This window comes from Microtus pennsylvanicus, chromosome 1 (genome assembly GCF_037038515.1).
Source record: "Microtus pennsylvanicus isolate mMicPen1 chromosome 1, mMicPen1.hap1, whole genome shotgun sequence".
NCBI classification, from domain to species: Eukaryota; Metazoa; Chordata; class Mammalia; order Rodentia; family Cricetidae; genus Microtus; species Microtus pennsylvanicus.
Genome location: NC_134579.1, coordinates 145292600 through 145306089, shown reverse-complemented (window position 1 = coordinate 145306089; position 13490 = coordinate 145292600). Strand labels below are relative to the sequence as shown.

Sequence of the window (13490 nt, the reverse complement as noted above, 5' to 3'; positions counted from 1 at the left end):
ATAACAGACCAGTAATAAATGAAGAAAAACAGCTATTTGATGACTCAGGACACCAAGTTTCTTGGCTGCATAGATGATTCAGAGGTCAAGAGCATTGTACTACCCTTGTATAGGATCTGATTTCAGTTGCTAGGTCACAAAGCAGGTGGCTAACAGCATCATGTAATTGCAATTCCATGAGAATCAATGCACTCTTCTGGCCTCTGAAGGCATTACACACATAAATGTGTAAGTGGTGCGGGAGAATTGTCTGTATTCTGTCAATCATGTTTTAAATAAACGCCAATTGGCCAGGCAGGAAGTATAGGCGGAAAAACCAGACAGAAAATAGAGGTGATGCAATGAGAGCAGGAGAATTCTGAGAAGGGGGAAGTTGATCCGTCCCACTCCTGCCCAGTCCACCGAAGCAACAGGATGTGGTCTGCCCCACTGAAAAGGGTTGAGCCACATGGATAACATAGATCAGAATAATGGGGAAGTATAAGCTAAAAGAGCTATTAAGTAGCCTGACCTAACGGGCCAATCAGCTTTATAACTTATAGAGATCTCTATGTGATTTTCTTTGGGGCTTGCTGTCTGTGGGGTACAAGGTGGGACAAAAACCCCAATAAGTAGGCCTCGATCATGTTACATGTTAGCACACACACACACCTTAAAGCTAGCACTACTTTACTCTTACTACTATTATCACTGCTGCTACTACTAATTATTAAAGAACTACACAATTCAATTATAGGATTTATTTTTTGACCACACAGTCATTCACAGTACAAATACATGATTTAAAAAGTTTTAAGAATTTATTGCCATGGGAACAGTTCCGGTGGGAAACCAATCATTTTCTCCTGGAACACTTTATCAAAGGCTTCAGCTTGGGCTACAGTAAAGTGATTCTTCCAGTCTCCAGTTGTGCCTGGAAAATGTGAAGCAGACACAAAGATGGGTTAATGATGATCTTAACACTATCACTCCTTAACTTAAAATGCTTAACATATCTCTCAATCCACTCTTCACATACTTGACAAGGAACAAACAGTATATAAAGTGAAACTACCTGTGACTCCCTATATAATTCTTCTTATGCCTTGCAATAATATGCAAACAGACTTCTACCTCTGTGGAAATATTGACCCACTTTATTCTTTCCCATCCTGTCAACTACAAAATCTAACAGCATCAACACTAGCTCAAACTCTAGATGGCCAGATTATTTCTGCTCCCCACTATACCTGATTGCACCACACTGTTCATCCCAACAGAGTTTTTTATCTTAATTATCCAAGCTGACTTCAATTGTTCTTTCTACATTTTATTGTTTACTTAGAGAAGTTCTGAAAAGCATGCAAGCAACTTTTAAAACATCTTTTAAAGTTAATTTTAATTATGTGTATAGGTGCACATGAAAGCAGGTACCTTCAGATGTTAGAGGCAGTGTATCTCTTGGAGCTTGAGATACGCACAGTTGTGAACTACATGACAGTAACGATGTAAGAGACCCAGAAACAGTCAGCAGTGAATGTCCCAGGACTCCTGTTTTCAATCAGTATGGTGTTTGGTTATGTATGCACACCTACATTATTTCATCCTCTGTCCTTTTCACAAACTTTGGTTTTGATAACTGCATTATAAGATGTCTCTAGATGTAATGTTAAATTGTCCAACTGTTCACACTGCATAGTGTGTACCTTCACACTGGAGTGCTCATATCTTCCATATAATTATGTTTTGTTCTTTTGTTTTCTTAGTAATGGCACTGTAGTCATCTCTTCCTTTCTTCCAAGCAGAACTCTGAATCCCCTATCCTTGCTGTATTTTATTTTATAATTGTGATGCTTTGACATGCTCATTTCTATTTTGTATATATGCACAAAATCTAATATATTTGAAATGTAAAATGATTCATAAATTGTAAAAGCTTTCATTTAATCAAGCACATCAGGCAAAGGGAACGTACTCAACATGAGTTTGTTGAAAGCATTCCTGAATGAGTGAAGAAGGTATTGGCATTGTTCCATTTTGCTGACGCAGAAAAATTAGTCCCTGAGATTTTACCCAGCATGATATTGATGAATTCAGGTGAAGCAAAAAAGATTGGCAATAAATGTCAGGCTTTTCCTTATCATATTACATTCTTTATTAAAGACTTGTTGTTAATTATGTATATATCATTCTGCCTGCATGTATCTGTGAAAGCCAGAAGAGGTCACCAGATCTTACTACATGGTTGCAAGCCATCATGTGGTTGCTAGGAATTGAACTCAGAACCTCTGGAAGGACAGTCATTGTCCTTAACCTCTGAGCCATATCTCCAGATCATCACATTATTTTCTGGAAGAATCATGTACGTTAATTTTAAGCCTCTAGTAGTATTTATTAAAATATATATGAAGAATTTATAATTAAATAGTAATTATTGACATACCATATTCAAATAATATAGCATTATTTATATGAATATAAGACTGCCATCTGTTATGGTGGGAAGTTATAAGTATCCTTTTCTAATCTCAGCTTTATAGTTATCATCACTTTTAGAACAAGTTATTTTAATTTTTCCCACAGCACGCCTGGCTTTTAATAAACCGGAATAGATGCTTACATACCAGAACTTCAAATTCAATGTGAATGAGTCAAGTTAAGAGAAGCATGTTTTTGAAGGTACACACATGAAGTTCTAAGTTAGAATATGTAAATATCCTGTGCACCTTACAAGTAAATACTTCTTCTTTTTCTAAAAATCTCCTCAAACTCTGGTGTGTCAGGGGACAAGATAACCCTACTGCATGATGGCTTAATTCTTGTTGGTAAGAAAATTCCTAATAGTTCTGGTAGCTGTAAGTCTCACAAAAATATTTTTGTTCAGACTCTACTTGGCATTTCTTATGGCCTGTAGATAGTGGGCTTCTCCCTAGATCTTTTTCTGCCTCTAAGATTAATGTCTTAGACATTCGTACACAAATACACACATATACACACATACAATCACACACACACACACACACTTGTGTATGTAAATAAATATAAATATATCCTACTGAGACATATGATACATGAGCCATACTATATTTTGGAATAGAATAAGTAAAAATCCTATTTTGGTCTCATGCCCCACCACTCTATGATAGAGGAAGCCTGAAGTTTAAGGCTGAAGTATCTAAATTATTGGTAGAAGAAAATGAAATCCATTGTTCTCTGCTTCCTGCATATATACCCTAGTTCTTTACTCATCTCCAGAGACCTGATATCTGACTCATTCCTTCTTCAACACTGACTCCCATCTCACCAATTACTTGCTAGAAAGGTGTAGGTGAGATTCCAGGTGTTATTCACTCTGGCAAAGTTACTCCTTAATTTTAAAGCAATGAAATCATGCCCACATTTTTTCCCAGCTTTGAGAGGTAGCACAGACATAGAGAAGATGGAAATTGCCATTCCACGAGAGACAATTCAGAACCAACTGAGTAGCCCTGAGTCTGAAGCAATTCAAATTTAGGTTGGAAAATACTGTTATATTGTAGCAGTGGTAAATAATTTGCATTGTCTTTATAGGTCTAGAGCCTACTATGAGTCAGTAATCTTGACATATTCAATATCTTTTCAAATCATTTTGTAGGAAGTGATTTCAGTGTTTATCATCCCAGATATATCTTTGGTCCCATGCATTGACATTTTCTTTAGAGTTGAGTTCTAAGATACAGAGAGCCTTACAGAGCCTCATTGCAACATGTCTACACTTCATTTTGTATTGAGGGTACTGGACAGATGCAATGCCAAGATACTCTCCCACAACAAGTCAATTCTTTTTCAGAGTTCCTGAAAGCCACATCATCAACATGGAAAGATTCCATTGCAAGGTCTGCAAGAAACCATGTTGTAATGAGCTATGACTTTTGAAACATGCCCAACTTTCTTATAGTCTCTTTGATATGTAGAGAGCTGCATGGAGGCACACCTGATTGTGCTGGCTCCCGCCCTCTGCGATCCCAAAAGCGAGTGTTCTCTGTGATAATCAACTCCTAATTATGGCTAAGACCTGACTTATGCTATTATCATGCAATGATTGTCAGCTGCTTGCATATGTGTAGACCTATGGGCATTGCCCACGTGGCTATCCGGGGTTGGCAGCCTGTGCCTTTTTAAGGGCTTGGAGAGTTTTGCCCAGGGAGGGGGAGGGAGAGAGAGAGAGAGAGAGAGAGAGAGAGAGAGAGAGAGAGAGAGAGAGAGAGAGAGAAAACAAGGTCCTGAATAAACTGCCTAGTAAGAAGAGCTCCGGTGTTGCATCTTCCTTGCTGGTCGAGGCTGAACGCGACAAGTGGTGGCCAGTATGGGGAACCTCAAAACCTCTCTTCATGGAGCCCAGAACTTGCTGCAGTCAGGAGGTGCACCGGTAAATCCTCAGGTAAGATTGAGGAATCGCAACAAGTGGGTTTTCTGTTCTCACCAATAGAAAAAGGGAGAGCAAGGTAGTAGAGCTATGACAAGAGTGGATGGGTTAAAAGTGAAATTGTACTAATCTAACATTTGTTCAAATGGGCACTTCACCTTCGCGTCCAATTTTTTAGCTCTTAAAGGAGTCAGATCAGTTTGAAGGATAGTGTGGCGTTACTTGAAAGACCAAAGGTATAGTGAAGCAATAGAGAATAGCCAGGCCGCCTTAGAGATACAACAGGAGAAGAGATCTGAGCCTCTGAAAAAGCTATGTTTGATGCTGGGTCAGGTAAAGGTACAAGGAAAAAGAACCCAGGAAAAGGAAAACAGGATTACATCCTAGTCTGTCAGAACTGGAGGAGTCGGATATTTCCGCTCACTCAGAGTCTGAGGAGGAGGAGGAGGAAGAGGAGGGCTTCTATGTGGTCCCCCTAGAATCTATCTGTAAATCTCTAGACAGGATAAAGATCAAGAGAAAAAAAAGGGAGGAACAGAAGCAAAAACAACTTGAAAGTACAAGGAGTGTAACTCCTTCGGCCCCCCCTCTGTATCCTGAGGTCATGGGAGCAGAAGGAGGGATTTCTTTCAGTCCTGGAGTATGGAAGGAGGTCAGAGCGGAAATGATGACCCAGAAAGGAGTTAGAATGATGACTGCTTTCCCAGTATTTCAAGATCAACAAGGTAACAGATATCATGAGCTGTTAGATTTCAAGGTTATAAAAACATTGGCCAAGTCTGTCCAGGCTTATGGTGTTTCAGCTTCTTTTATGGTGGCTCAGGTGGAGGCTTTACATAGGTATGCTAGGACCCCATCTGACTGGATGAACCTTGCAAAGGCTTGCTTATCCCCTGGTCAATATTTAGATTGGAAAGCTTCTTTAATTGAATTTGCCAATGGCCAGGCTGAGATAAATTTAGCAGCTGGGGCAGCTCAAGCAGCCTGGGATACAGACATGCTACTCGGACAAGGTAGATTTGCCAATCAGCAAAATGGATATCCACCTCGGGTGTATGAGCAAATTAACAATCTTGCTACTCGAGCCTGGAAGTCTCTGCCAAATAGAGGGGAAGTAAGGGGTAATCTAACGAAGATTATCCAAGGACCCACAGAGCCTTTTTCTGATTTTGTGGCTAGACTGGTGGAAGCGGCAAGAAAGATGTTTGGTGATCCTGACACCGCTATGCCATTAGTCAAGCCGTTAGCATATGAACAATGTACTAAAGAATGCAGGGCAGCCATTACCCCTTACAAGAACAGAGGGCTGGAATATTGGATGAGAGCATGTAGAGAGCTAGGGGGCCCGTTAACCAATTCTGAGCTAGCTGCTGCTGTACTTCGGCTAAGTAAAAACGGGAACAATATGGGAACTTGCTTTCGATGTGGCAAGACAGGCCATATAAGGCGTAACTGCCCTCAAGGAGGAAGCACTCAGCAGGGACATGCCCAGGAAGCTGGAAATGGTCAACGCCCAATTCCAAGACTATGCCCCAGATGTAAAAAAGGAAGGCATTGGGCGATTGGGTATAGGTCAGTAAAAGATATTAATGGACAACCCCTGATAAATGTTACTATGCCAAAAAACAGACAGCGGGGCCCCCGGCCTCAGGGTCCCCAAATATATGGGGCAGTGGAGGATCAGAGCAGAGAAGGGAGTCACAAGCAGTGGCCAACCTTCAGACACCCCAAGGACCGCGGCGAGCTACTGCAGGTTCAGCAGGATTGGACCTTCATGCCACCACCAGACTCGTATTAACCCCCCAAATGGGAGTTCAGACAGTAGACTCTGATTTTCAGGGTCCTCTTCAACCTGGTACAGTGGGATTATTACTAGGGAGATCATCTATTACCCTAAGAGGGTTACGTGTCCATCCTGGGATAATTGATCCAGACTATACAGGCATTGTTAAAATCATGGTTGAGTCGCCTAAAGGCATTACCGCGATTTCCCCAGGTGATAGGATAGCTCAACTTGTTATTTTGCCTAGTCTACATGACAAACATCCAGCTAAAGACATTGAAAGAGGAGATAAGGGATTTGGTTCATCAAGTACAGACTTAACATTTTTATCCTTGGATTTGGACCAAAGGCCTATTTTACAACTAACTGTTAATGGAGTCGAGATCATAGGCCTTTTGGATACAGGGGCAGATAAAAGTATCATAGCCAGTAAAGGTTGACCACGAGGATGGCCTATACAGACCTCATCACACACCTTACAAGGATTAGGATATGCTAGTACCCCTAATATTAGTGCTAACTTATTAAATTGGCAGGATACAGAGTGCCACTCCAGAGTAATTCAACCTTATGTTCTTGAACTTCCAGTATCATTATGGAGAAGAGATCTCATGAAATCTATGGGTTTTAAATTAAGTAATGAATATTCAGAAAAGGCTCAAACCATTATGAAAAATATGGGCTGCCATCCGAATTTTGGATTGGGAAGGTATTTATAAGGACGGAAAGATCCGATAATGGCAGAACTAAGAAAACCCAGACAAAGGATGGGTTTTCTTAGGAGCCACTGGGGAAGGAATTCCCATTACTTGGAAAACAAAGGAGCCAGTGTGGGTTCCTCAGTGGCCTCTTTCCTCTGAGAAGCTCATGGCTGCCAATAATTTAATAATGGAACAGTTAACTCTGGGCCATATTAAACTATCCATTTCCCCCAGGAACACACCTATCTTTGTAATCAGGAAAAAAATCGGGAAAGCGGCGCCTATTATATGATTTGCAAGCTGTTAATAATCAAATGCAAGTCATGGGACCAGTGCAACATGGGTTGCCATTACTATCCTCTTTGCCTGCACCTGGCCTATTATTGTAATAGATATAAAAGATTGTTTTCTCTCCATCCCTTTGTTTGATAAAGACAGCAATAAATTTGCCTTTACAGTTCTGTCTCTTAATCATGAAGAACCAGACAAAAGATATGAGTGGGTTGTCTTGCCACAGGCAATGGCCAATAGTACTACAATGTGTCAGCTGTATGTGGGGGAGGCTATTACACCCCTGAGAGAAAAATTTCCCACTCTAAGATGTGTTCATTATATGGATGATATATTGATGACTGCCAAGAATGAACGAATGTTAGATCAGGCCTATGTGGAGCTTATTAAGCTACCTGAAAGGAGAGGGCTGCATATAGCCCCCGAAAAGGTACAAAAGGATAAAATTGTTAATTATTTAGGAGTAAGAGTTTGTGAGAAACAGATTATCCCTCAAAAAAAGAGTTAAGGAAAGATAGTTTAAAAATGCTAAATGATTTTCAAAAGCTGTTAGGTGACATAAATTGGATTAGATGTTATTTGAAGTTACCAAACTATGAGTTAAAACCCCTGTATAGTGTTTTAAATGGAGACTCTGCTTTGGATTCTCCAAGGCAATTGACTACTGAGCCACGAGAAACATTAAAAAAGGTGGAAAACAGGTTACAAGACACCTTCCTACAAAGGATACAAGAGGGTCAAGATATTGCTTTATGAATTCTTCCCTCATATTACCAGCCCACAGGACTTATGGCAGAGTGGGCCATTGCTTTGGATCTATCCTAAGATATCTCCAGCTAAATCTCTTGAGCATTATCCTACTGCTGTAGCGACTTTGGCATTAACCGGAATTCAGCAGTGCCTGCAATATTTTGGTGTTGCCCCCGCTACCATTATAAGGCCTTATTCCAACCATCAAATAAAGATTTTATGTGCTACCTTAGATGAGTGGGCCATCTTGCATTGCTCTTATCCAGGGCCTATAGATTGCCATTATCCTAAACATTCATTGCTGACTTTCTTTAAGGAACACCCAGTGATATTTCCCAAAATTACTACTTTACAACCCATTCCAGAGCCAGTGTTATTTTTACAGATGGATCTAAGACTGGTTGTGGCACTTATATGGTAGATTCCTTGGAGCCTGTTATACATCAATTTTCTCCTGGAGCCCCTCAACAAGTTGAACTGGAGATTGTAATAGAAGTGTTTAAGGCCTGCCCTTTTGCATTCAATCTAATTTCAGATTCATGTTATGTTGTTAATGTCTTAAGATCCTTAGAATGTGCGGGACCCATTAGGTCTTCCAATCCTGTACATATACTACTTGTACAATTACAGCTTTTACTCTGGCATCGAAAAAATCCTTTTTTTGTACAACATGCACATACAGGATTACCAGGTCCTTTAGCTGAGGGCAATGACAAAGTAAATCGTTGTACCAGACGAGAATGGATATTTCTCGCCTCTGCTTTACAGAGAGCATATGATTTTCATAAGGAATTTCATGTTAATGCCAAAACCCTACAACAAAAATTTAATATCTCTCATGCTGATGCGCAGAAAGTGGTTGTAGATTGCCCACAATGTGTTGTTTATCATCATCCTCAAACCTTGGGAATCAATCCACATGGATTACTCCCTCTTAAAATTTGGCAAATGGATGTTACACATATTTCGGAATTTGATAAGCTGAAATATGTGCATGTTTCAGTTGATACACGTTCTGGCATTATTCATGCCACACCCATGACAGGTGAAAAGGCAACTCAGGTGATTGCTCATTGTCTAGAAGCATGGGCAGTCTGGGGCAAGCCTCAACAATTAAAGACTGATAATGGTCCTGCTTATACTGGACAAAAATTCACCTCATTTTGTCAACGTATGGGTGTTCAATTGACTCATGGACTGCCAGACAATCCACAAGGACAAGGCATCGTGGAACGTGCCCATCGATCTCTAAAGGAGATACTTCAAAAACAAAAAGGGGGAATAGGCCATAAGCAAACCCCTAAGAATAGACTTTCTTTCGCCTTATTTACTTTAAAATTTTTAAACTTGGATAACTCCATTCAGTCTGCCACAGACAGGCATTCGTGTCCGTCTAGTCCTTCAAAAGGAATGGTGACCTGGAAGGATGCTTTAACAGGGGTTTGGCATGGACCCGATCCCGTGCTGGCATGGGCACAAGGTGCTGTTTGTTTTTCCACAGGATCATTTGGACCCTATTTGGGTGCCAGAACACCTGGTGAGGAAGGTGCAAGTGCAGACGGAGGCAGAAAAGGATGTTACAGATATGTCTGGGGATCCTGTGCCTGTTTCTCATGCACTCAACGGAGAAAGTGATGGCGGAGCTGTGGTGGGGGATTCTGTCAGCCTTTCCCAAGCCGATGCCAGTTCGCCATGACCTGGATCATCATAACCATGAATCATCTGAAGGAGTGGGTAGGAATAGGAGCCCTAACAGGCTTAATGGTGCTTGCCTCCCTGGTATGCCTATGGTGCATTTGTCACATAAGGGTTTCACAGCATCGCAATGCAGTTATGATCATTCAGGCCTTTACAGCCATTGAAGCAGGATAGTCCCCTCAAGCTTGGTTATTTATATTTGAGCACAGGATGCGAGGCTTGTGCACTGCACTTGAGGTCATAGAAGTCGACCTCAAGAAGAGCAAGTCGGATTGCATGTGGGTTGGTGTCTAATTCGCATCTCTGTAAAAAGACACCGGACAGGTCTAGTGTTCTCTGAGTGGATGACACCTGGACAAACACTAGTACATGTTCCATTTTTAACAGAGATCAGACCTCTACTCTTGCCTGTTGCTTTACAAAACCAAAAGGAGAAACTGTAGAGAGCTGCGTGGAGCCACACCTGATGATGCTGACTCCCACCCTCCTGGATCCCAAAAGAGAGTGCTCTCTGTGATAATCAACTCCTACTTATGGCTAAGACCTGACTTATGCTATTATCATGCAATGATTGTCAGCTGCTTGCATATGCGTGGACCTATGGGCAGGGCCCAAGTGGCAATCCGGGGTTGGCAGCCTGTGCCTTTTTAAGGGCTGGGAGAGGTTTGTCTGGTGGAGAGAGAGAAAGAGAACAAGGTCCTGAATAAAGTGCTTGCAGGAAGAGCTCCAGTGTTGCGTCTTCCTTGCTGGTTGAGGCTGAACGTGACATTGAAACAACAAGCTCTCTACATATTCTGACATATTTTGAGCTAGATATATTTTTTTCACCTTTCCTCATGAGATGCAAACCATTAGGAACCACATCTTCTGTGATGAGGCTAAAATTGGACATTTTATTTTCTTTCATGACTTGGAAGGAACTGTACTTGAGGACCAGATCCAGCTCATCTTTCTCTAATTTCTTTCCTAGGAAGTCACAGATCTTCTCTATGGTTCCTCTTGTGTCCTAAAATAGAAGAAACAAAAAAGATGCTAATGAACAGAGAGATCTGAGAGAACAGATGCAGAGAAGTTAACTGTGGATGGACACTGGAAAGGGGGCATGGAGAAAGAAATGACACCATGAAATGAAAAGAGCATTGAAAGATTTGAGGAAAGAAACAGGGCATTTACAGATGGCAGAAGTCACACACACAGCATTTTATAATGAGTGGGACTGGCAATGTGTCTGATGTCTGGACCTAAAAGACAGAGACTGATTTCTTTTAGGGAGGAGAGGATACTAGAGACAGCATCTCACATAACAAGGCTGTTCTCAAACTTAATTTGTAATAGATGAAGGCCTGGTACATGCGATCCTCCAGTTTCCAATTCTGTAAAGTTGTGTTCACAGATGCATGCCAACACACCCACTAAATGCACTGGGATATTTTTTCCTTTAGACAGGGTCTCACTATGCAGCCTTGTTTGGTGGGATGGAACTTGATATGGAGACTGGATTGACCTCAAGCTCAAATAGGTAATCCACCACCTGAATTTGCTTTCTAAGTGCTGGCATTTAAGGTGTTCACCACCATACCCCACTTGCCTGAGCATTTAAAGAGACTTAAAGAGATACTTTCAGACAGTGATACATGGGAATGAAGCAGTGTGCACAAAGATTTTGAGAGAAGTTAATATTTACACCGTGTAATACTGTTTTCTATGGGTAACTGAGAATAATATATTTTGCAGCACTTTCATAAGAATGATATCAATATTAATTACTTGGGGGCATTTCAGGGAGCTTTTATTCTGTTTTGAGTTATGTTATCATACTATAATTAAGATATCCATCACATTCATATTCTTCTTGCTTCAGATACCCATATGCTGGAATCACAAATGTGCACTGTCCCAATTGTTAATCTAAGACAGTCATAAGAAGGCAGAAGCTTGGAATAATGAAGACTTTGCTTTGAATTCTAGCCCTTTTCATGGAACTCTAAAGGTATTATTGATGCCAAACTTTTATTACATAATTTTCAAAGATTCATAATATTTTATGGGAACATAAACAATCAGGGCAATAACGGAAAATAATGTGTTGAATTTTGTGAACAGGAGACTTATGGAAAACAGCCCTACCATGCAACAGATACAGTTGGATAATAATAAATTTTATTTAATTTATTTATTAAATTCATTTAAAATAAATAATAAATGAGAAAGTAAAAGATTTTTAAAAAGCAAGGAGTCTTTGGTGTTGCTACATAAAGGGAAACTTTCTTTTCTTAGGAGAAAACATTAAGGAACCAAGTTCCTTTTTGAATGACCCAATTTTCCTGTCTTTGTTGCTCCTTTCTATTTTTCATTAAAAATTGCTTTTTCTGACTTTTGTCAGGGATGCAGGTAGGCTGGCTGCATTTTACATTTCCCTGTGCCCCTGTAGATCTAATCTCCCAGTCTCATCCCCACTTTTTCCACAGAAATATCTGTGGCTACTTCCCTATCTAGAGTAGATCTCACAGATGTTCTTCTAACTTCACTGCTCCAGTTCAATATATTATCCCAACACACAAATCTAAAAGTCCTGTCTTGGGAACTCACCGATGACTCTGGCTAGGGAAGAGGTAAGTTAATTGAAGATCATCACCTATTCCTCATTACTTTGAGACCAATGCCCCAATGTTACCTCCAACTATGCATCAGAATATCTGCATTATCCACCTACATCTCTAGTAGATCTCATAGACCACTCCTAACATCCCTATCCCAACTCATTGCATTGTTCCACACTTCACCTCCACCAAGCATTCCCTGGGAACTCACAGGCCAAGATGGACAAGGAAGTAATTTGGCTAAATGCAGATCTTCACCTACACATTTGTTACTCCAAGTCCAGTCTCCTAGTCTCATTCCCAGCTCTGTGTAGAATACCTGGTTCAGCATCCCTCACACAAATGCTACTGTTGCAAATGGATAAAACCAATATGAAACTCCAAAGTCCCTTCTCCCTACTCATTACTTTGTCTGAGCCCCAAAATTCAGAAGACACTCTCTAAGAACCCATATGCCACTCTAACAGTAAAGCAAGTGGGCTAACTGCAGATCTTCCTTACTCCCTCCATTCTTCCAATTCCAAACCTTAGTCTCACAGATTTTTATCAAACTTGCTGCTATGAATTATTCTCAGTGGCCTCATTCCCAGTTGACTGAGTAGATTCTGTGGAAAACTGCTTGCTATCCTCCTGTGGACTTTCTTCTGCTCTTCTTAGCACATTCCCAAATATATGTGTCAGCTTCCTATATCCAGACACACATTTTACCTGGAATTACCAGCGGTCACACTGATCAGGATCCCAGGCAACAAAGAGCCACCACACTGTCTGAGTATCAAACAGGTCAAAAGAATAATGAAGGAAGCACCAATGCAACATGACAGGGCCAGATATCAACACTTAGAATTACAAGTTCCCTAATCTCAGAAGAGAAGAGTACATCCTATAAGTATAATCAATATCATCCTGGAGAATATGTCTTCACTGGAGGCCAGCAACACTACTACAGCAGTTCCTAATGATTTCAGTGTAGCTATAGAGCAAGAAAAGGACCTTAAAACAAGAAATAAATAAATTCTATAAAGAAATCTTTCAAAACACAAACATTGGAAAGAAATGAATAAAATATTCAAGACCTGAAGGTGGAAATAGAATTAATCAAGAAAACTGAAACTGAAGCAAATCTGAAAAACAAAAATTTAGGAACTTGAACAGGACCCTCAGAGGTGAGCTTCATGAACAGAATATGTGAGATGGATGTGAGACTCCTAGGCATTGAAGCCACTTTGATAAAAAAAAAAATGGATACATTTGTCAAAGAAAATGCTAAACCTAAAAGCTCC

General features: G+C 40.5%; 1 protein-coding gene across 3 annotated transcripts in view; it reads right to left on the bottom strand.

The window, feature by feature from the left end:
• Positions 1-781: 781 nt before the first annotated feature.
• LOC142860339 (sulfotransferase 2A1-like) overlaps positions 782-13490 on the bottom strand; it is a 124922-nt gene continuing 112213 nt past the window's right edge. For all 3 annotated transcript variants that reach the window (XM_075991472.1, XM_075991463.1, XM_075991455.1), the window contains exons 5-6: positions 10436-10613; positions 782-913 (exon numbers count right to left, since the gene is read on the bottom strand). In XM_075991472.1, the coding sequence (XP_075847587.1) occupies positions 801-913; positions 10436-10613 (291 nt within the window). In that variant the 3' untranslated portion in view covers positions 782-800. The remainder of the gene's footprint in view (positions 914-10435; positions 10614-13490) is intronic.